The sequence below is a fragment of the Chaetodon trifascialis genome, chromosome 13, assembly GCF_039877785.1.
Source record: "Chaetodon trifascialis isolate fChaTrf1 chromosome 13, fChaTrf1.hap1, whole genome shotgun sequence".
In the NCBI taxonomy this organism is placed as follows: domain Eukaryota; kingdom Metazoa; phylum Chordata; class Actinopteri; order Chaetodontiformes; family Chaetodontidae; genus Chaetodon; species Chaetodon trifascialis.
Window position 1 is genome coordinate 26,442,719 of NC_092068.1, and position 21,593 is coordinate 26,464,311.

Genomic DNA, 21,593 nt, shown 5'->3' on the forward strand with positions numbered 1-21,593 from the left:
TAAAGGATATCAAACATTTTGCATAAACTGTGGAAAGCAGCATCGTGCAGGAGGCTGAAGAATAAATGAGTCTTGTGTCACTCACTCAATCAGCAAGACTGAAAAAGTTTGGTAGGTTTCAGTGTGCAGAAGACGTCGGCACTGACGTCACACACGCAACACACCTAGGAGGACACCTGGGAGGTATTGGAAACGGTTTGACTCATTGCGTCCGGACAAGGACGCGTCTGCAGCTTGGAGAGGAGAGGAGAGGAGAGGAGAGGAGAGGAGAGGAGAGGAGAGGAGAGGAGAGGAGAGGAGAGGAGAGGAGAGGAGAGGCTGAAGCCAGAGGACAGCAGAAGACCAGCAGCTGTGTGAGGACATGGAGTCCAACCCTGCACATGTCTGCTGCATGAAGACATGGAAATGACTGTAAACAGAAACAAGTCTCATGTACTGAACAATATTTTCCCCAGAGCCTGTCAACCTACACATCCCATCATGTTCAACCTTTGAATGGGGGCGTTAAAAACCGGTGAAAGCAAACCAACCGCAGGATCTCCTGATAGCAGATGAGTCGTTTTAGCAAGATTTCAAAATCTAAAGTGTAATAAATCCATCTGCTAATCATGAAATCTGTTCAGGAAGAGATCTTGCGTGTCAGCATGAGTAATTTCCCTAAAGGTCAAAAGCTGTTAAAGCTGCTCTTCTTGTTTTCTCCTCTGTGTTCACTAAAAACCGTGTGTGGCATTTTTTTGACTTGGTCCAGATGAACAGAACCAAACTACACGTGTGAAAATGTGTAAAAGAAGCTCATATATGCAGGTAAACCCAGTAAAAATGGGCGAATGAACCTGATCCCATCGCCAGCAGAAAAGCAGAAAGCATGGAGGTCAGTGATGGTATTATAGTGTCTACTTTTTCTGTTATGAGATTAAAACAGAGCGTAACGACATGACTGTTCTGTCTACTTTCAGGCAACATTTAGGCACCAACATCCAGAACCTCAACGGCAGAAAAGGAGTGAAAATCAGCTCACAGATCTCATGTTTCCTTCTCTGCTGATGGGAGCTGGAGCTACTAAACATCTGTGACGCTTCAGTCATTTGAGCCGGGGATGAATTTCCCTCTGAAGACAGAAGCCAGATGTTTGTGAGTGTTGGTGGTTTTTTGTCCAAAATGAAAGAAGCTTCAGAGAGTGAAACAGAGGCAGGCTGAAACAGCTTCTGTCAGACGACTCAGAGCTGTCACAGGTGTAAAGTTTCATCCATCAGGTTCACCAGAACCTTTTCAGTCAAGTGTTCAGAGTTGGTGAAATTCTATTACATTAAAGGCTAAATTTACAGAGAGTATGAGATGTTAGTTTGGAGGTTGGTGAGGCTTTTCTGGCTGAAGAAGAACCTTTTATTTGTTTTGAGTTGAAGTCACTCAGTACTGAAAGTCTTTAAGTTCTATTTTATGTGTGATTGAATCATGTTGTTCACTGTGCATCACACGTCAACCTGTGAAAATGCACTTACCTGCAGAAAAGGTACTTAAAGACACAGTGTGGCATTATGGGAAATATGCTTGTTATTGTTGATCTCAGTTAATTTTCAGCTGAGGTTTCAAAGAGGTGAACGTTCAGCAGACCTCACTCATTAATACTGAAATATGTTGCTTTATCTGTTGGTACTGTCCATCACAATTTAAACTTTCTGACCCAAATTACTGCAGTTTGAAAAATGAATCATAAGTTTGGTAATTTGGAAAAAGCCTCTGGAGGAACCAGCAGGGTTGGTTTTCATGTTCATTCACACAGCAGAGAATCTGTTCAACCTTCATTTTCAGGTTTTAATTCAGTGAGTTAGTTCATAATTTCAAATGAAACCACATCCACCTCTTAGTGCTAGCATGTCAACCACTGAAACACCAAAAACAAAACTAAAATAAAGATTATGTAGTTTTGTTTATTTGTACAAATCTTAATGAAAAAGCAAAACAATCCAGTTTTTGACATTTGTGCAACAGTTAGAAGCAATAAAACAGGAAACAGCTGAATGAAAATGTGTAAGAGAGCCAAAAAACTAAATATGTAATGAGCTATAACGAGCTCTGTTAATCAACAAATAATACCAGGTTTGCTTCTGTGATGATAATAATAATAATAATAATAATAATAATAATAATAATAATAATAATAATAATAATAATGACTGACATCAGCTAATAATGCAACATATTTCCTTTACATTCGTCAAACTGGAGCACTTTTCCCAGCAGCCAGTGCTTCCTCAGCAGTCAGAGCAAAGCTTCCTGTTTACAGTCAGGTGTCCAAGTGGAGATGCTGTCAGTGGACTGTCTGTCTCGTCCCTTTTCTCTCTCTCTCTTCCTCTTTCTCTGAAGCTGATGGTGTAACTGTTGGCATCGTTCATGCTGCTGATATGTTGGCGTCATTACTGTCCATTCTGCAGCAACACACCGCGGCCAAAAGCTTGTCTATGGTCCCCGCCCTCATGAAAACATACAGGACCAAGTCTGCAAGAGGACTAAACTTGAGAAACAAGAAAGACAGGATGATAAATGAATGTCTGTCTGTGTTTACCAGGAGGTTGATTATTGCGGGCATGAACAGCAGCGTGTAAATGAGCAGCACCAGGACCAAAATTCCCACGATTCGTCGTTTCTCATCAGAGGGGATACGGCTGGCAGACAGAGCTTTGAGGGTCCCACCCAGACAGAAAATGAACACCGGGAGGGGAAGGAGGAGGAAGATGCTAACGAGGACATTTATGCCCTTAAAATTACCCCAGAATTCGAAAAAAAGAAGAAAGACAAGAGGAAAGGCCCAGACCAGGACACAGACCACCACAGAGGTCCTGATGGATCGTTTGTAGCGGTACCACAGCGGGCGGGAGACGACCAAATACCTGAAACACAAGACAGACCCACAGTCTTTGAGGAGCTGCAGAGAAATGTAGTAAGACAATGATCAGACGTGAATTAGTGACACACACTGACTGATAGCTACCTTTCCACGGCGATACACACCATGAAGGAAACACTGGCCACCAGACCATAATAGTGAATGTCATATGCAATGTTAAGTGTTTTCCGATCACTTTGAGCCTCCAGAACAGTCAAGGCGCAGAGCTGCATGATGTCAGATATGAGAAGGTTGATGACGTAGATCGGAGCCACGTGATCATTTCGCACCTGCAGGAAAACATCAAGAAAAGTTGATCTGAACTTAGTTAGAATCCAAAACATGCGACAGATTCAAATGTCTGCCCTTATGATGGCACTAAATGGAAAGTCAGGCCATACAAAAGTTAGCACTAGTCAGCCTCTGGCAGTCAGTCAGCCTCACGGTGGCGCTATAAGAAAAGTCAGGATGAATGAGGTCAGCAGACTTCGTCCTCTGGGGACCATGAATGTCGACAAAATGTTTTTACTAAATGGTTCCATTGACATTAACAGTTTAAAGGGGGTCTATTCTCTTTGTTTTTACTCAAGCACTCCACCAGAGAAGCTTTGCATGATTCACAATTCAGAAAATTCCCTGTTTTTCTTATCAAGGCTCTATATGTGACCTGACATGAGCCATTTTACCACCACTTTTTTCTGATTGGCTGTCTCCTAGCTGGGGTGGCTGTGGCTCCAGGAGGTAGAGCAGTCGTCGACCAATCAGGAGGTCAGTGGTTTGATCCCTGGCCTCTGCAGTCCACATGCAGAAGTATTCTCGGGCAAGATACTGAACCCCAAAACTGCCCCTGATGCTGCACCATGTGTGAATTCATGTGTACGTGACTTTGGGTAAAAGCATCTCTAATTGTAATTCTAGCTGCAGTGCCTCTGAGCGCCGCCTCATCCTGTATCTGGCGTGATTGATGGCGGAAATCACCTCGGTACGAATAGAGAGACTGAGCAGGTGGATCCCTGTACTGTGGGGTGATATGACTGGACGATCAACCACAACGAGCAGGTGGACAACAGTCTGAAGCCCGAGCTGCTCGCCCACAGAGACACACGTTTACCTCATCATTTAAAACTCTGCCCATGTTCATCTGATGCTGTAACATTATATATATGACAGAAAACAAGGGAAGGCATAAAAGGTTCCCTTCAAGGAACGGCTGCAATGGAGCCTCAGTCGACCTCATGTCCATTTTAATCATGCAGTAAATTATTTCTATAGATTTCTATTACAACACTTTGTCCCAGCCCCCCGACACCTGGACCCCGAGCCAGACCAAAATCCTTTACAGGCCATCCAACAGACATGACACAGTTAATCAAAAAAGTGCAGTCATAATGTACTTACCAGAGAATAGACAGCATAGATGGCCACGAGGGTCAAAGGAAGGCCGATACAGATGATTACGCATGTCATGACATGCGAGATGAATTCAACTTTTTTGTAATACGTATACTCAGACATCATGCTGATGCTGTCGTAAGCGAAGCTGCTGTCCAGAGATGTGCTGTTATCGTAGAAATCCTCCATTCTTCAGAGTGAAACCTGTTCTGACATCAGTTTATAGAAAGAGAACAAGAAGTGCAGCTTCTTAACTGTAATATACCCAAAATCATATCCAATCAAAAACTGCTGTCCTTTCAGTTTTCTCATCATCTCTACACATAAGAAAAAAGTAAAGACCCCCACCTGAAGAGCTCCTGCACTAATATCTAATGTGATGTTCTCTGCCTCCAGACTGCAGTAAATACAGGAATCGTTAAGATGCGGCAGGATAATCTGTTCATCTACTCCTCCTCTTCTAAGGAAGTGAGATAAAAGCAGTCAGCACGAAAAACTGTCGTTTTCTGAAATCATCACCAGGATTATGTTTATGTGGCAACATGGACACTTCTTATTATTTTCCCACTTTAAATGAAGAACATGACGTGAGAACTTTGCTGGGTTGAAACTGGCCAGGTGTGCCACAGGTGCACCAACAGAGCCTGGAAATGAAATGCTACTGCTGTCAGTTAAACATTAATATGTGCATACACATAAACTATTGCACATAACCCACTACCCCCACCCCCCTGCTGAAAATGCAGCCTGTGTGCGTGACGTCGTCTTCCTCTGAACAGATATCAGATTTATAGAATATCACATGCATTTCCTGCTGCTAGATGAAGCTGATATTTCATCATGTCCTTAACTTCCTCTGATGTTTGGACTGAAAATGCTTCTTTTTCCTCATAAAGCTCTGAATACACTTAAAAAGAGATTAAAAACAGACATGTATTCATCAGAAAGGCAGACATAATCATGAAGAGATAAATGGACCACACGTCTTCCAGTCTTAAAAATCAGTCTCATTACAAATGCAGCACACCTGCAGTAAACCCACAATCACATCAAATGAGAAGCTGCTGTTCCTTCAGTTTTATGTGTTCATATAAATGGACCCCACTTCATTGGATCCTCTCCACTCAGCTCTGATGTGTTGTCCTCTGCACCCAGACAGGCTGCAGTTAAATACAGTCAATGAAAACACGCAGCAGGTTCCTGCTAATCTACTCTTCCTCTTCTAAGGAAGTGAGACATAGTCATAGTCATAGTCATGAACATGCATTAATAGGCAGTATAGTCATACTTCTGAGAAACATACAGTAATTATGAATGTTATATTCTATTTCTGGTACATGTATTTAGTGTCCAACGTTCAAACTTCTCCCATGAGGAGACTGACGTCACTCATGTCTAAATGTGAGGTCCTCAGATAGTGTCAAGTGTTCAGAGTTGGTGAAATTCTATTACATTAAAGGCTAAATTTACAGAGAGTATGAGATGTTAGTTTGGAGGTTGGTGAGGCTTTTCTGGCTGAAGAAGAACCTTTTATTTGTTTTGAGTTGAAGTCACTCAGTACTGAAAGTCTTTAAGTTCTTAATTTTATGTGTGATTGAATCATGTTGTTCACTGTGCATCACACGTCAACCTGTGAAAATGCACTTACCTGCAGAAAAGGTACTTAAAGACACTGTGTGGCATTATGGGAAATATGCTTCTTATTCTTCTTCTTACTTTATTTAAGATGGCTTTCACAACCCAGTAGCGTGATGACATTAACTTTGTTTTATTGTATGTTATTTATTGTATTTTATTCTGTTTGGTTTTATTGTTTTATTGTCTCTCATTGTTTTTACTCATTTTATTGTAAAGCACTTTGGTTCACTGAAAGGTTGTTGTAAAGGGCTGTATAAATAAAGCACATTTACATTTACATTTATTGTTGATCTCAGTTAATTTTCAGCTGAGGTTTCAAAGAGGTGAACGTTCAGCAGACCTCACTCATTAATACTGAAATATGTTGCTTTATCTGTTGGTACTGTCCATCACAATTTAAACTTTCTGACCCAAATTACTGCAGTTTGAAAAATGAATCATAAGTTTGGTAATTTGGAAAAAGCCTCTGGAGGAACCAGCAGGGTTGGTTTTCATGTTCATTCACACAGCAGAGAATCTGTTCAACCTTCATTTTCAGGTTTTAATTCAGTGAGTTAGTTCATAATTTCAAATGAAACCACATCCACCTCTTAGTGCTAGCATGTCAACCACTGAAACACCAAAAACAAAACTAAAATAAAGATTATGTAGTTTTGTTTATTTGTACAAATCTTAATGAAAAAGCAAAACAATCCAGTTTTTGACATTTGTGCGTCAGTCAGTCAAAAACAGGAAACAGCTGAATGAAAATGTGTAAGAGAGCCAAAAAACTAAATATATAATGAGCTATAATGAGCTCTGTTAATCAACAAATAATACCAGGTTTGCTTCTGTGATGATAATAATAATAATAATAATAATAATAATAATAATAATAATAATAATAACAACAACAATAATAATAATAATAATAATAATGACTGACATCAGCTAATAATGCAACATATTTCCTTTACATTCGTCAAACTGGAGCACTTTTCCCAGCAGCCAGTGCTTCCTCAGCAGTCAGAGCAAAGCTTCCTGTTTACAGTCAGGTGTCCAAGTGGAGATGCTGTCAGTGGACTGTCTGTCTCGTCCCTTTTCTCTCTCTCTCTTCCTCTTTCTCTGAAGCTGATGGTGTAACTGTTGGCATCGTTCATGCTGCTGATATGTTGGCGTCATTACTGTCCATTCTGCAGCAACACACCGCGGCCAAAAGCTTGTCTATGGTCCCCGCCCTCATGAAAACATACAGGACCAAGTCTGCAAGAGGACTAAACTTGACAACCAAGAAAGTCAGGATGTCAAATGTAAAAGAATATACGTCTCTGTTTGTCAGGAAGCAAATTATTTTGGGCATGAACAGCAGCGTGTAAATGAGCAGCACCAGGACCAAAATTCCCATGATTCGTCGTTTCTCATCAGAGGGGATACGGCTGGCAGACAGAGCTTTGAGGGTCCCACCCAGACAGAAAATGAACACCGGGAGGGGAAAGAGGAGGAAGACGCTAATGAGGACATTTATGACCTCAAAATTATCCCAGAATTCGAAAAAAAGAAGAAAGACAAGAGGAAAGGCCCAGACCAGGACACAGACCACCACAGAGGTCCTGATGGATCGTTTGTAGCGGTACCACAGCGGGCGGGAGACGACCAAATACCTGAAACACAAGACAGACCCACAGTCTTTGAGGAGCTGCAGAGAAATGTAGTAAGACAATGATCAGACGTGAATTAGTGAAACACACACTGACTGATAGCTACCTTTCCACGGCGATACACACCATGAAGGAAACACTGGCTGCCACTCCAAAAATGTGAATGAAATATGCAATGTTAAATGTGTCCCTATTAATTGGAACCTCCATAAAGATCAAGGCGCAGAGCTGCATGATGTCAGATATGAGAAGGTTGATGACGTAGATCGGAGCCACGTGATCATTTCGCACCTGCAGGAAAACATCAAGAAAAGTTGATCTGAACTTAGTTAGAATCCAAAACATGCGACAGATTCAAATGTCTGCCCTTATGATGGCGCTAAATGGAAAGTCAGGCCATCACAAAAGTTAGCACTAGTCAGCCTCTGGCAGTCAGTCAGCCTCACGGTGGCGCTATAAGAAAAGTCAGGATGAATGAGGTCAGCAGACTTCGTCCTCTGGGGACCATGAATGTGTACAAAATGTTTTAACTAAATGGTTTCATTGACATTAACATTTTAAAGGGGGTCTATTCTCTTTGTTTTTACTCAGACACTCCACCAGAGACGCTTTGCATGATTCACAATTCAGAAAATTCCCTATTTTTCTTATCAAGGCTCTATATGTGACCTGACACGAGCCATTTTAGCACCTGACCGCTTCATCCTGTATCCGGTGTGAGTGATGGCATGCAGATAAAGTCGTCAGCACTGAAAATAGTGTCTGGGCCTCATGGATTACTGTTGTCTACAAAAACACAATTTTAAAACATAATTCACTGATTTTGGAGAAACTGAATCACATCAGCTGACTCTGCTCAGACTGGCAGTTTGGAGCATCAGGGGAGTGTTGCTAGCATAAGAGCTTTAGACCCAGCTGGGAGAGTCAGCTAATAGAACTAACTGCACAGCTAACTGTGCTAACCAACTCATGTAACCCACCTTAAAATGCGACATAAATAAATAAAGTTAATTAAAATACATACAAATGTTGAATCAGTTAAAAAAGTTACATTTGATTCACCAAGAGGAACAACCTGATGATTAAAATTCATAAATAAGTTCATTTATTTGAAATATGTTCATTTAATCCATTGAAAGTCAGTTAAAAATGGTCAGAAAGTTCTTTTAGTGGAAATGATTAAAAGTATGGCTGTTAAAAATTATAATGTTCCTTCTCCTTTAAGAAATTCGGTGCCAAAAATGCGCACGGCACAGCGCTGGAGTGCGCACGGCACGTCGTCAGGGAGAAAGAGCAGAGGAGAGACGAGGCGAGAAAAGCCTGGAAGTTAACTGACGAAATACTTTGGAAAGAGTTTACTGAAGACCTGAAAAAGAATACTAACCGGTGTGCTGACATACGAGGATTGTATTGAAGTTAACCACAACGTTTTTTGGTGAGTTTTGACTTGTTTTACGGTAAGCGTTTTCTGTAACGTGTAGAGCTAATGTTGAAGCCCGGAGGAGGTCGTTAATCCTGTTTAGCGGTTAATGTGTTTTTTGTGTATTAAGGAGACCAAAATGTGAACGATTGCATATTGTGTTAGTGAAAGAGTTTCATTGCACTTCAAATGTTTTATTCTTTTTGAACACTGTTTGACAGTGTTTTTAAGATTAAAAATGCTGCTCTGTAACCACATTTTCTTGGATGTTAAGACAAACAAACTTACAAATTCGCAGTCTTATTTCACATAGATACCATGATTTATTCCATTTATGACCTGTTGTGCAGGTCAGGTTTTTTTGTTCTTGTTGAATTGGCTGGAGATTTTCTGTTCCGTGGTGTGCGGAGACGTTGCACAGACAACGTGGGACACAAGATGGCGAGCCAGACACGTGGACTGTGATTCCAGTGGCGGGAACTCATCTTCATTGTGCCAGTGAGGACATCTGCTGACATATGGAGATGTTGGTGAACTCACTTTCTGAGCGGTAGGAGTGTTGGATCTTTTGTTCCCTTTATTCAAACTGAACTGAGTAAATGGCTGTAAACTGAACTGGAACTGAACTTGAATTGAAATTGAAATGTTACACGTTCGTATTAAGTTTGTTCATAATCATCACTGTTATGGATAAGATATGATAGTGTTGCAATTAGGGCTGGGCGATATGACTGAAAACTCTATCACAATCTAAATGTTTTATATTGGTTGATATCAATAATTATTGATATTTTTTATGACCTATTTAAAATAATGACCAGGAGAAAAATACAAATAATCCCCTCAGCTATCAAGGCAGAAAGGAAAGGAAATGTCAACACCACCAAGGACAACACTCAAATAATAAATGTAAATAAAATTCTAAAATCACAATGAACACTTAACAATTTTCTCTTAACATTAAGGTGCAAAAATAAAGAATACGTAACAAATGCTTAGTAAAGTGTACCAAAATAGTGCAAAGTGTAAAAATGTAAACATAGCGAAACCTGAGAACTTTTTTTTCTGCAGGTTTAGTGTCAGGATATTCCCAAGCTGATTCACCTTCTGGTGAATAAAATGTTTTCAAATATGTGCAGTGTTTTGGAAACATAGCAGAAACTGATGTAGACTTGACATCTGTAACATACAAACAAAAAAATCAAACGTGATAGACAGTACAATAAGATTGATTGAACTATAAAGCCAGCCTAGACATATGAACAACTTTGGTCACTCTTCTTACTCTAAACATACATGAACTATTCAATTATATTTTTATTGCAAGTTTAGTGCTAGAAAGTTCACAAACTGATTAATTTTCTGGTGAATAAAGTATGCGCAGTGTTTTATAAACAGGAGAAATTAAAATAAAACTGAGGTAGACTTTACGTCTGTAACATACGAAAACAAATGGCAGTCTTAGAAAAGTACTTTCGGCCAGGTATAACATAGCGTGGGTCAAGCTTGTGTAAGAGATGTTTATAAGCTGGCTTCTCCTCAGTGCTCAGTGAAGCATGTCTTTAGCTATATGATATGCCGCTGCCTCCGTTATGGCTTCGTGCCTTTTAGATGATTTGTCATCAGGCACTGAAGCAGATACCTCTGCATGGCGGTCAGCTGCTTGTGCGGTGGGGCTGCGGTTGGCGGACGTTGGCGAATACGGCTGCGCTCCAAAGAGTGAGCGTGGCTAAGGTGGTTAAACAAGTTTGTGGTGTTACCGGTCTTGGTGGGGATGAAAGTCTTGCATAAGTTACAGACCACATTGGTCTGACTACAGTCCGACTTATAAAATCCAAAAAACTCCATACTGGCGAGCTGACTTTCCCTGTTTTATCGACAATTTCTTCGCTCGCTGCAGCGCTCACTTTGTATTTCTCATCTCACTCCTCGCGGAGTAACAAACACGTGACAACGAGATGGCGCAACCGAACTTGATACCTTTACATGATTGACGTGTATGCGTTTCACTCCCACTGATCAGTGATTACTCCCTGTGGTGCTCGGTTACCTGAGAGCGAGTGCCTTTGTTCATGCAACCAACCTTGCCTCGCAACCTCTGGTTTCTTCCAACGAAGAAAAAGAATTATCGAATGTTTTATCAAACGCATTTTTTATTGATATTGATGACGTGTCTGTCGCGAGACATATCGCTATCCTTTTATCGCCCAGCCCTAGTTGCAGTTCATTTTCATCTGGGAATTCTGAATTTATTTTCTTACCTGTGAAGGGGGAAAAGAGTTAAGAATATAACTGAACTCAAAGTAGGCAAGGCTGTACAGTGCGACAATTTCCCTTGCATTTGCTACTAAAAATCATTCTGTGTGAAGAGAAATATGCATCCAGTGTGAAGGTGTTGCGCTGGTATCATGTCTAAAAAAATAGTGGGGAAAACTAGGTTAAATTACTGTCTTTTGTCCTATTCGTCAGTTGTTGGAACAATGGGAGCTGTAGTTCTAAGTGTGTACTGTCCTTCTCAACCAAATACAACAGACCTACATTTCCTGGTAAATGTTCCCGCCCTCCCTGATCTGTGCTGGGAAACCGGGACTTTTGTATCATTTTTGTGACAAACCAACCACAGCAACTAAGAACAACAAGAAGACTCAAGCAAAATGAAGAGGTATTTTTCTGTAGTTTCTACCTCGGTAGGTCACGACAACGAGGATAAAAGACACCGTTTGGAGGAAAATAGTACTACTACAGCATTTACGGAGTCTGACGCTGAATCTTTGTCACTCGTCGCTTCTTCATCGGACCGGCCTGTCTCCTCAGGTACAAAAATGAATCGATTCAATCCTCAGTGGTTAAAAGATTTCACCTGGCTTGTATACGACCAGACCAAAAAGGCAATGTTTTGTAAGTATTGTATGGCGGTGAACAGATGGCAGGGAATACGCCATACATTACTCAACTCAACTCAACTCAACTTTATTTGTAAAGCACTTTAAAAAACAACCACAGCTGTGACAAAGTGCTGCACATAGGAACATAAATAAATAGATAAAATGAATAAACCTAAAAATATAAGACAAACAATAAAAACAATAGACACAATAAAACAGGAGCAAGGTCTCAAGCTTGGTCGAAAGCCAAGGAATAAAAATGTGTTTTAAGACGAGTTTTAAAAATGGACAATGAGGGGGCCTGTCTGATGCACAAAGGTAGGTCGTTCCATAATCTTGGGGCAGCGACAGAAAAGGCACGATCCCCTCTGAGCTTCAACTTTGACCTCGGTACCTCCAGGAGCAGCTGATCAGCCGACCTGAGGCACCGAGCAGGAGCGTAAAGATGAAGCAGCTCAGAGAGGTAAGGCGGGGCAAGACCATTTAAAGATTTAAAAACAAATAAAAGAATCTTAAAGTGAACTCTAAAATGCACAGGCAGCCAGTGGAGGGAGGCCAGGACGGGCGTTATGTGTTCCCTCTTACGTGTTCCAGTCAGGAGACGAGCAGCAGCGTTCTGGACCAACTGGAGACGTGAGAGGGAAGACTGGCTGACTCCAAAATAAAGGGCGTTACAGTAATCCAGCCGAGAAGTAATAAAGGCATGAATCACTGTTTCAAAGTGCTGACTTTGGAGAATAGGCTTCACCTTTGCCAATTGCCTGAGATGGAAGAAGCTCGATTTGACCACTGCACTTATCTGACGGTCCAATTTAAAATCACCGTCCATCTTAAAACCCAGGTTTGAGACTGTTGGCTTCACATATAGGGCCAAGGGGCCCAAATCAACAGGGGTGGTTTCACAGGGGCCACTGGGTCCAAACATCAACACCTCCGTTTTATTTTCATTAAAATTTAAAAAGTTCAGGGCCATCCAGGCTTTGATGTCGTCAAGACATAACAGAAGTTGTTTAATAGAGAAAGCATGTTTTTTCTTCAGTGGCATATATATCTGACTGTCATCAGCATAACAGTGGAAGGAGATGCCATGTTTTCTCAGAATGGACCCAGAGGAAGTAAATACAATGAATAAATTACAGGGAGTACCATATTTAAACGTGACAGCGTTTCCAAACACAGTACTACGAAGCGACACATCGCCTGTAGAGATGTGCACCTTGCCTCAAGTCATGTAATGTTTAACATTTCTTTCCACTGCTTCGCGGATGACACCCAGCTCTACCTCTCCTGCAAACCAAACTCCACACTCCCACTCCCCTCCCTCACCTCCTGCCTTTCTGAAATAAAATCATGGTTCACCTCTAACTTTCTAAAATTAAATAGTAATAAAACTGAATTCCTACTCATTGGCACCAAATCCACCCTATCTAAAGTTGACACCTTCTCTCTCTCCATCGACAGCTCCTTAGTCTTCCCCTCCCCCCAAGTTAAGAGTCTGGGTGTCATCCTCGACAGTACACTCTCCTTCCAATCTCACATTAATAACACCACCCGGTCTGCTTACTTTCACCTTCGCTCCATCAATCGTCTCTGCCCCTCCCTCACCACCCACACCACCCACACCACCGCCATCCTTGTCCATAGCCTTGTCACCTCCCGCCTTGACTATTGTAATTCTCTCCTCTTCGGCCTACCTCAAAAGTCCCTTCATAAACTTCAGCTGGTTCAGAACTCTGCTGCCCGGATCATCACCAAAACCCCCTCATCACACCACATCACCCCTGTCCTTCAGCAACTTCACTGGCTCCCGGTAAATCAAAGAATCACTTACAAAATCCTTCTGTACACCTACAAGGCTATCCATAACCTTGCCCTTCCTTACCTCTCCGACCTTCTGCACGTTGTCACTCCATCCCGTGCCCTCAGATCTTCCTCCTCCCTCCATCTCACTGTACCCGCTGCCCGTCTTAGCTCCATGGGGAGCAGAGCTTTCAGCCGCTCTGCTCCTCAACTCTGGAACTCACTGCCACCTGACCTCCGTAACTCTGCCACCCTGTCCATCTTCAAATCCAAACTCAAAACTCATCTATTCAGACTTGCTTACTCTCTTGCTGCTTCACACGGTCCCCCCTCCCTATTTATTGTATCTTGTTTTTTATCTTGTATTTTATATCATTGTTTGTATATTTTCTGTACAGCGACCTTGGGTGTCCTGAAAGGCGCTTTGAAATAAAATGTATTATTATTATTATTATTAAGGACCAGGACCTGGGCAGAATTTGTATCTCAAGTATAAGAGCCAAATCTAATTCAGACCAGCACAGACAGTTCACTGATGTGCATTGAAAATATAACACTGTTGATTTTTCATGTTTAAAAATGTTTAAAGGTGACATATTATGAAGCTTTTTCAATAAGTTACATAGGTCTATGATTTCCATAAAACGTGTTTCTGAAGCTGTTTGCTGGAAATAGCTTTCAGGAAAAGATTCTTGCCTCCCTCTATTTGCCTCTGTTTCAGTCCCTTTCAGAATGTGCTGTTTCTGGTGTCTGTAGCTTTAAATGCAAATGAGCTGCTGCTATCCCACCCATGTTACCGTGGTAACGGGGGGAGCGGAGAGCGTAGGCTCACGTTGCACTACGCATGTAAAAGTAGCGGACATGGCGGCAGTAAACAGACCAAGTTCGTCAGTAGTTGAACTGCACGTGTTCGAACCTGAATCGGATCCTGAAGGAGGGGAGGCTCCTACAGAACCTCAGAGAATTCAGCAGGACGCTTCTGAAAGGTTAGTCTAAAAACGTCCTTCTATTTTTTTCTCTTCAGTATGAGCACCGCCTGTACAGGAGGCAGCGTGAGAGGCCCGCAGTTCAGACGGTCAATGCTCACGCTAGGAAGCACCAATCCTAACTTAGCATACCAGAATGACGGGGAGAAACTCAGCTAAAAGCCTCTACCAAGCATTTGCACCCGAAGGAAACATAATTCATACAGCAATAAATCATATGGGCATGTGATGAAAACACGGAAATAGCTTATGTCCACTTAAGTGCGTCTGCTGATTTCACCATGTCACACAAACCACACAAGCCTGGTATCATATGAAAGCAGAGAGTCCAAAGGTCCTGGTTGTTTACATAAAGAGGAGGGGGTTTCTAGTAGTTACTGGGTTGCTGAGACATTGACCAGCTTAAATGCGCTGTTAGTTTCAGCGCTCCATCTCATTTACTCATGCAGGGGCAGAGCACACAGGCTCAGGATGAGGAAAAGTAGCTAGCTAGCACACAAATTCAAATGTAAAAAAAGGGTGCTGTTATTGGCTGAAAATGCTGGTATGCAACGTTTCTTATTTCTTTAGCTTTATACATGCATGAATTGTCTTTTTTTATTTGATTGTATCAGTACACGTGGAAATTGTGCAACAATGCAGTCAGAGCCTGAGAACATGTGCTGCCAGGAGGTGCCACAGGTCACAGTATCTTTACCTGCACTTACAGTATGATCGCAGTGTATGATTGCAGATAACATGCCACTGCAGATACTGACCTTATGCATAACAGGTTACAAGACGGCTGCAGCAGCTGGATGAAAGGCCTCCAGGCATGATTGACCATCCAGGTTTCGAACCTGTTTGCCTAAATGTGCATACAACACTTACAGGGTTGACTACGGTCCTTTACAGCTATGGGGGACAGAGCAGTGAGTTTCATCTTAACTAACTTCATTGTTCATACGCCATAATAAAATAAATAAAGTCAGTTATAACTTTTCTTGAACATATAGCCAAGTTTTTCCTTAGCAAATACTGTATGTTACGCATTTATTCACATGAATCATTTTATAGATATACAATAATTATTTATTGACCACAGTCATGAATATTTGTACATGGAAATACAGTACAAGTGAAGGAATCACTGAATCCATATTAGAAAAATGTGAATACAGATGTTGACATTATAGAACCTTTTGACTAACATAATGTTCAATTTTCTCAGTTGTTACAGGTATCTAGCCTATATGAGTTTTGTGAGCTGGTGCTGGAGCTTCCTTGGCCAGAAGATTTGTGTAGTCATCCCATCACGTGCATGTCCATCAAATCATCAATATACCCTGTGCAATACACAGACACACAGAAAACATGAATCATTAGTATCATTTATTGGATTATTCAACAACTGTTAATATAGTGACAAATTTCCACTTTGAATTCTGTGGTTAAGTGTGTAGTTTTTGGTTTATTTATTGTGTGACATGTACAATATAAATGTTTGTTTTTTGAGTTAAAAAAAAGTTAAAACGAATGTGGCCTCAGTCTTCACTGGTTTGGCTCTGGACTCTCTCTTCATCAACTTTGGAAAGCTCAATTTCAAAAGAGGATCCCCTGATGATGTGGTGGTTTGTCCTCTAACAGCATTCTCACTGTAATGCAGTGCAAAAGTATATTTTTATGATAACAGGCCATAATTAGGAGTAAAACATGACAGCACTGTTACAGTGTAAATTCAAGCACTAAAGGCTGCAACAGCTCACTGCTACACTTGATCAACAGCAGGTAACTTTAGTGATGCACTGGCCTATGTAAAAAGAGAGAGGTGACATCAGCTTTATCTTACATGTATAGCTATGCCAACAGCTGCATGCAACGTAAAAAAGGATCACTCATAAATAAAATCCAGAGAAAAAACGCTTGGAGTGTAAATTGTGCTGGGATGCAGCAGTCTCAACCATACACTCGTTTTGCCCTGGGCTTTTCTAACATACAGCAGTTTAGAAGATATTTCCAAATGCATTATTTTCACAAATTCCCGAAGCTTAGACCCGGTGAGGCAACCGTGTATGTATCGCTTGACCGACCTGGTCGCTTGGTTTGCATATGAAGACCGTGCTGATTGCTAACTAGAAGCTAGCGGTTAGCGTTAGCTTGTGCTATATGGCAAAACGCTACTTTGTTAGTTCACGTAGAACTGAAAAATGAACACAGCTAAACATTTGTAAATGCTGGCATCTCCCTCGGACATGTACTGAATCATTTACAAGACCAGAAACGTGTGACGTACCAGAAGCTACGGTAGCAGCGAGCTAACGTTTGACGGCTGAAGCCGTAGTCTCGAAGCTAGCGGTTAGCCTTACATCAATCTCAATGCCAAAACAAACACGCTACGACATGCAAGAGTTCGCGCTAATCTACAAAAGAAACACACAGCTAATTATTTGTATACTTACATGTCCTTCCTCTGCAGGTATTCCACGCGAAGTTGGAAGTGAGCCCTCCTTTAGATGAAGTCTCTCGGCTAATCCTGCCTCGTACTGACCGAGGTTGGAAAAACAGTCAGCCTTGAAGTGGTTAGCACACACCAGCAGGTTTTTGCCAACTGTAGCGGGGGCGTAGCCTTCAAAAATGAATTCAGTCGCCACTGTTTTGTCCTCTGCGGCTGGGAGGCGATGGAGCGATTTGTGCTGGTCTTTTCAGCCAACAACAGAACAATGCGTGTAGCGCCTCGACATGATAACTACTTACACGGTGCTTTCGATAACGAAATGGCGTATCTGTGGTAGCGCTGTATCTGGTGGGTGGAGAGACACCGGGGAGATGGGGAGGGAGTGGTGGCTGGTGGGCGGGAACATGTTCCCGTATGGCGTATGAGCGACCGACAATTGCGAATGGCTCGTTTGGAAAGGTGTTTTCAGAAATCCGTATCTCACTCGAAAAAGCACAGTCTTATTTCACACTTTGTATGTGTGTGGCAGCACCAGAGACCCAAAATAACACCCCAAAACCCAGAAAAAGTTGTTTTTTCATAATATGGGACCTTTAGATTTATCCTGTTGTGTTCAGGTGGAGGAAAAATGAAGGTTAAAGAATCAGTGTAATTGTAGTTCAACGTTGTTTGAATTTCTTATCAGTATCAATTTAGCCAATAAACACGTTAACTAACTGTACAACTGTGTGTGCTACAAATTTTTTCTTTGTGCTAGTAAAATTTTTAACTTGCTAGCACCAGTGCTACCACCTAAAAAAGTTACCGTACAGCCCTGGTAGGTACAAAACTGTAACCTAAAACAAGATATCTACTATTAGACTGGTCTAGAATAACAAAATGGAGTCTAATACTAAAAGAAAGAGCCTAAAAAGGGTAGAAGAGTTTCATTTTTCTATTTTTATTTTATCCGCAGAGTTTTGAACAGCTAATATAATTAAATTTGTGTCTAATTCAGTGCCTCTTTTTTATATTTGAATTACATGTTCTCTGGTTTAATTTTTGTGTTGTTTTCCCACTCCTTCAGAACCTAGAACTGGTCCAGTAGCTTAGAGGGTTGTATCAGTGATACCAGTGCTACACTAACATTACAGAAGCAGCTAGTGGTTACTTTTGTTATCTGTCCATCTGGAAACTGTAAATCAACAAGAGTTGAGGCAGTAGGGATGCACCGATCCGATATTGGTATCAGTATCAGTCCCGATATTGAAGAAAATTCTAGATCGGGTAGCAGTGACAATGGACCCGATACATAGGGGCCAATCTATTCAGTCTAATGCTATGCTATAGGCGCTGTGAGTGCCGTCACGCGCAAGCAACACGCAGTGCTGAAGCGCACAATGTGAACCGCATTGTTTTGCGCTTGTACATTCGTACAAGTGAAAGGATTGGCTATCTGGAACTTTTTCAAACTATCTCAGCCTTCAGACTCAACAGCTACTTGCAATACCTGCGCAGTAAATGTTGCGAGGGGCAGTGGTAAAATGTCAAGTTATAACAAAACCAACTTAATCAAGTACCTACAGAGATTTCATGCCAGGGAGCACACTGAGTTCATTGAACTGAATAAACAAAAAGGAGGCAGTATGACGCAGCTAACTTTGAAGGAGATGAAGGAAAGAGGTGAAAAATTTCCACCTGATAGTGTGCAGGCAACGAAAATCAGGGAGAGGATGTCCCGTGTCACTTATAAGTTTAACCACACACTGGCTGGATGCCACACAGTGCAATGCTCAATGCTACAAACTTCCATGGGTCACACGCCAGCGACGCGATCGCCGTTACCCTGAAGGAAATGTTTGACAAGTGGCAAATTCTGTTGAGTCAAGTCCACGTGAGGGACAACTCCAGCAACATGCGAAAGGTGATGGACAGCATGCGAGTGCGTAGTTTAGGCTGCATTGCACATACAATGCAGCTGGTTGTCAACGAGGGAATTCTATCGAGTGATGCCGCTGCAGGTGGGAAACAGATTGTTGCACACTTAATATTCCTTTTATATTCCTAATTGCACTAACTGAACCAGTTACACTTGTTATATTTTTTTATATGTTGTTTGACCAAGCTAGAGAAGCTATTGGTGTAAAATTGTTGTACTGGTCCACCGTTATTATATAAATAACTCAGTACATTTATATCTGTTTGTTTTTAAAAAACAGGAAAGAAATGCTTAAGTCAAGTCTGATGCACGGAAGAATGATCCCAGTCTTCTCCATGAGCCATCACGCTTTACAATAGAAACTTAAACAGTTAATCCACCAACCTCACAAGCTCTTGTGCTTTTACATATTACTTTTACATATTATATGCACTACTTCAATATTGCACATTCGGTCTACTTGCACCAAATTTTCTGCTGTTTTTAGCTGTAAATACTGTTTATACTTAGTTATATTGTATTTTTATTATATTATTCTGATATTATATAATATGTATTATATATTATAATATATATGACATAGCTATATTTAGTTTTTCTTGGCTACTTTTTTATTTTTATTCCTGTTTATATTTTTGGTTACTTTTTCTAAATAATTGTGTATACATCCTGTGTTTGCTATATGTTTAATTGCTACTGCAACAAAATAATTTCCCAAATTGGGATCAATAAAGAAACTGTCTAAGTCGATGAGACATACCATTTGTTAGGTAATTCAGCACTGTCTTTCTGGATCGGTATCGGCTGATTACTAATCCTTAGATGTCTGGTGAAAAAAGCAGATCGGTGCATCCCTAATCAGAAGGAAAGCCAGAAAATTTTGTCTCCATGAAATGTGATCCAGATCAGAGTCCTGGTCTGAGCCTTTGGAAATCACCTCGGTACGAATAGAGAGACTGAGCAGGTGGATCCCTGTACTGTGGGGTGATATGACTGGACGATCAACCACGACGAGCAGGTGGACAACAGTCTGAAGCCCGAGCTGCTCGCCCACAGAGACACACGTTTACCTCATCATTTAAAACTCTGCCCATGTTCATCTGATGCTGTAACATTATATATATGACAGAAAACAAGGGAAAGCATAAAAGGTTCCCTTCAAGGAACGGCTGCAATGGAGCCTCAGTCGACCTCATGTCCATTTTAATCATGCAGTAAATTATTTCTATAGATTTCTATTACAACACTTTGTCCCAGCCCCCCGACACCTGGACCCCGAGCCAGACCAAAATCCTTTACAGGCCATCCAACAGACACATGACACAGTTAATCAAAAAAGTGCAGTCATAATGTACTTACCAGAGAATAGACAGCATAGATGGCCACGAGGGTCAAAGGAAGGCCGATACAGATGATTACGCATGTCATGACATGCGAGATGAATTCAACTTTTTCGTAATACATATACTTAGACATCATCCTGTCAAATTCGTATTCATCGAAGCTGGTGTTGTCGTAAGCGAAGCTGCTGTCCAGAGATGTGCTGTTATCGTAGAAATCCTCCATTCTTCAGAGTGAAACCTGTTCTGACATCAGTTTATAGAAAGAGAACAAGAAGTGCAGCTTCTTAACTGTAATATACCCAAAATCATATCCAATCAAAAACTGCTGTCCTTTCAGTTTTCTCATCATCTCTACACATAAGAAAAAAGTAAAGACCCCCACCTGAAGAGCTCCTGCACTAATATCTAATGTGATGTTCTCTGCCTCCAGACTGCAGTAAATACAGGAATCGTTAAGATGCGGCAGGATAATCTGTTCATCTACTCCTCCTCTTCTAAGGAAGTGAGATAAAAGCAGTCAGCACAAAAAACTGTCGTTTTCTGAAAACATCACCAGGATTATGTTTATGTGGCAACATGGACACTTCTTATTATTTTCCCACTTTAAATGAAGAACATGACGTGAGAACTTTGCTGGGTTGAAACTGGCCAGGTGTGCCACAGGTGCACCAACAGAGCCTGGAAATGAAATGCTACTGCTGTCAGTTAAACATTAATATGTGCATACACATAAACTATTGCACATAACCCACTACCCCCACCCCCCTGCTGAAAATGCAGCCTGTGTGCGTGACGTTGTCTTCCTCTGAACAGATATCAGATTTATAGAATATCACATGCATTTCCTGCTGCTAGATGAAGCTGATATTTCATCATGTCCTTAACTTCCTCTGATGTTTGGACTGAAAATGCTTCTTTTTCCTCATAAAGCTCTGAATACACTTAAAAAGAGATTAAAAACAGACATGTATTCATCAGAAAGGCAGACATAATCATGAAGAGATAAATGGACCACACGTCTTCCAGTCTTAAAAATCTCGTTACAAATGCAGCACACCTGCAGTAAACCCACAATCACATCAAATGAGAAGCTGCTGTTCCTTCAGTTTTATGTGTTCATATAAATGGACCCCACTTCATTGGATCCTCTCCACTCAGCTCTGATGTGTTGTCCTCTGCACCCAGACAGGCTGCAGTTAAATACAGTCAATGAAAACACGCAGCAGGTTCCTGCTAATCTACTCTTCCTCTTCTAA

At 41.3% G+C, this 21,593-nt stretch overlaps 2 protein-coding genes across 2 annotated transcripts; both read right to left on the bottom strand.

Annotated features, from left to right (window-relative positions):
* Positions 1 to 2,389: 2,389 nt before the first annotated feature.
* On the bottom strand, positions 2,390 to 4,465 carry LOC139341558 (G-protein coupled receptor 4-like). Its single transcript, XM_070978117.1, has 3 exons — positions 4,283 to 4,465; positions 2,990 to 3,174; positions 2,390 to 2,888 (listed from the first exon to the last, which is right to left on the bottom strand). Exons 1-3 carry the CDS (start codon positions 4,463 to 4,465, stop codon positions 2,390 to 2,392), a joined length of 867 nt encoding a protein of 288 aa, XP_070834218.1.
* A 2,583-nt stretch (positions 4,466 to 7,048) lies between these two features.
* LOC139341569 (G-protein coupled receptor 4-like) lies at positions 7,049 to 20,560 on the bottom strand. The gene is made up of 3 exons (XM_070978128.1): positions 20,354 to 20,560; positions 7,658 to 7,842; positions 7,049 to 7,554 (listed from the first exon to the last, which is right to left on the bottom strand). The coding sequence occupies exons 1-3, from the start codon at positions 20,558 to 20,560 to the stop codon at positions 7,050 to 7,052; spliced, it is 897 nt and encodes a 298-aa protein (XP_070834229.1). The 3' UTR covers position 7,049.
* Between the last annotated feature and the right edge of the window lie 1,033 nt (positions 20,561 to 21,593).

Excerpts from the sequence above, each read along its gene's own strand:
- LOC139341569 (XM_070978128.1), bottom strand. The coding sequence starts at position 20,560 with ATGGAGGATTTCTACGATAACAGCACATCTCTGGACAGCAGCTTCGCT. Across the intron at positions 7,843-20,353 it reads TCTATGCTGTCTATTCTCTG|GTGCGAAATGATCACGTGGC; the intron begins GTAAGTACATTA and ends GTTTTCCTGCAG. Across the intron at positions 7,555-7,657 it reads GTGTGTATCGCCGTGGAAAG|GTATTTGGTCGTCTCCCGCC; the intron begins GTAGCTATCAGT and ends CTTGTGTTTCAG.
- LOC139341558 (XM_070978117.1), bottom strand. The coding sequence starts at position 4,465 with ATGGAGGATTTCTACGATAACAGCACATCTCTGGACAGCAGCTTCGCT. Across the intron at positions 3,175-4,282 it reads TCTATGCTGTCTATTCTCTG|GTGCGAAATGATCACGTGGC; the intron begins GTAAGTACATTA and ends GTTTTCCTGCAG. Across the intron at positions 2,889-2,989 it reads GTGTGTATCGCCGTGGAAAG|GTATTTGGTCGTCTCCCGCC; the intron begins GTAGCTATCAGT and ends CTTGTGTTTCAG.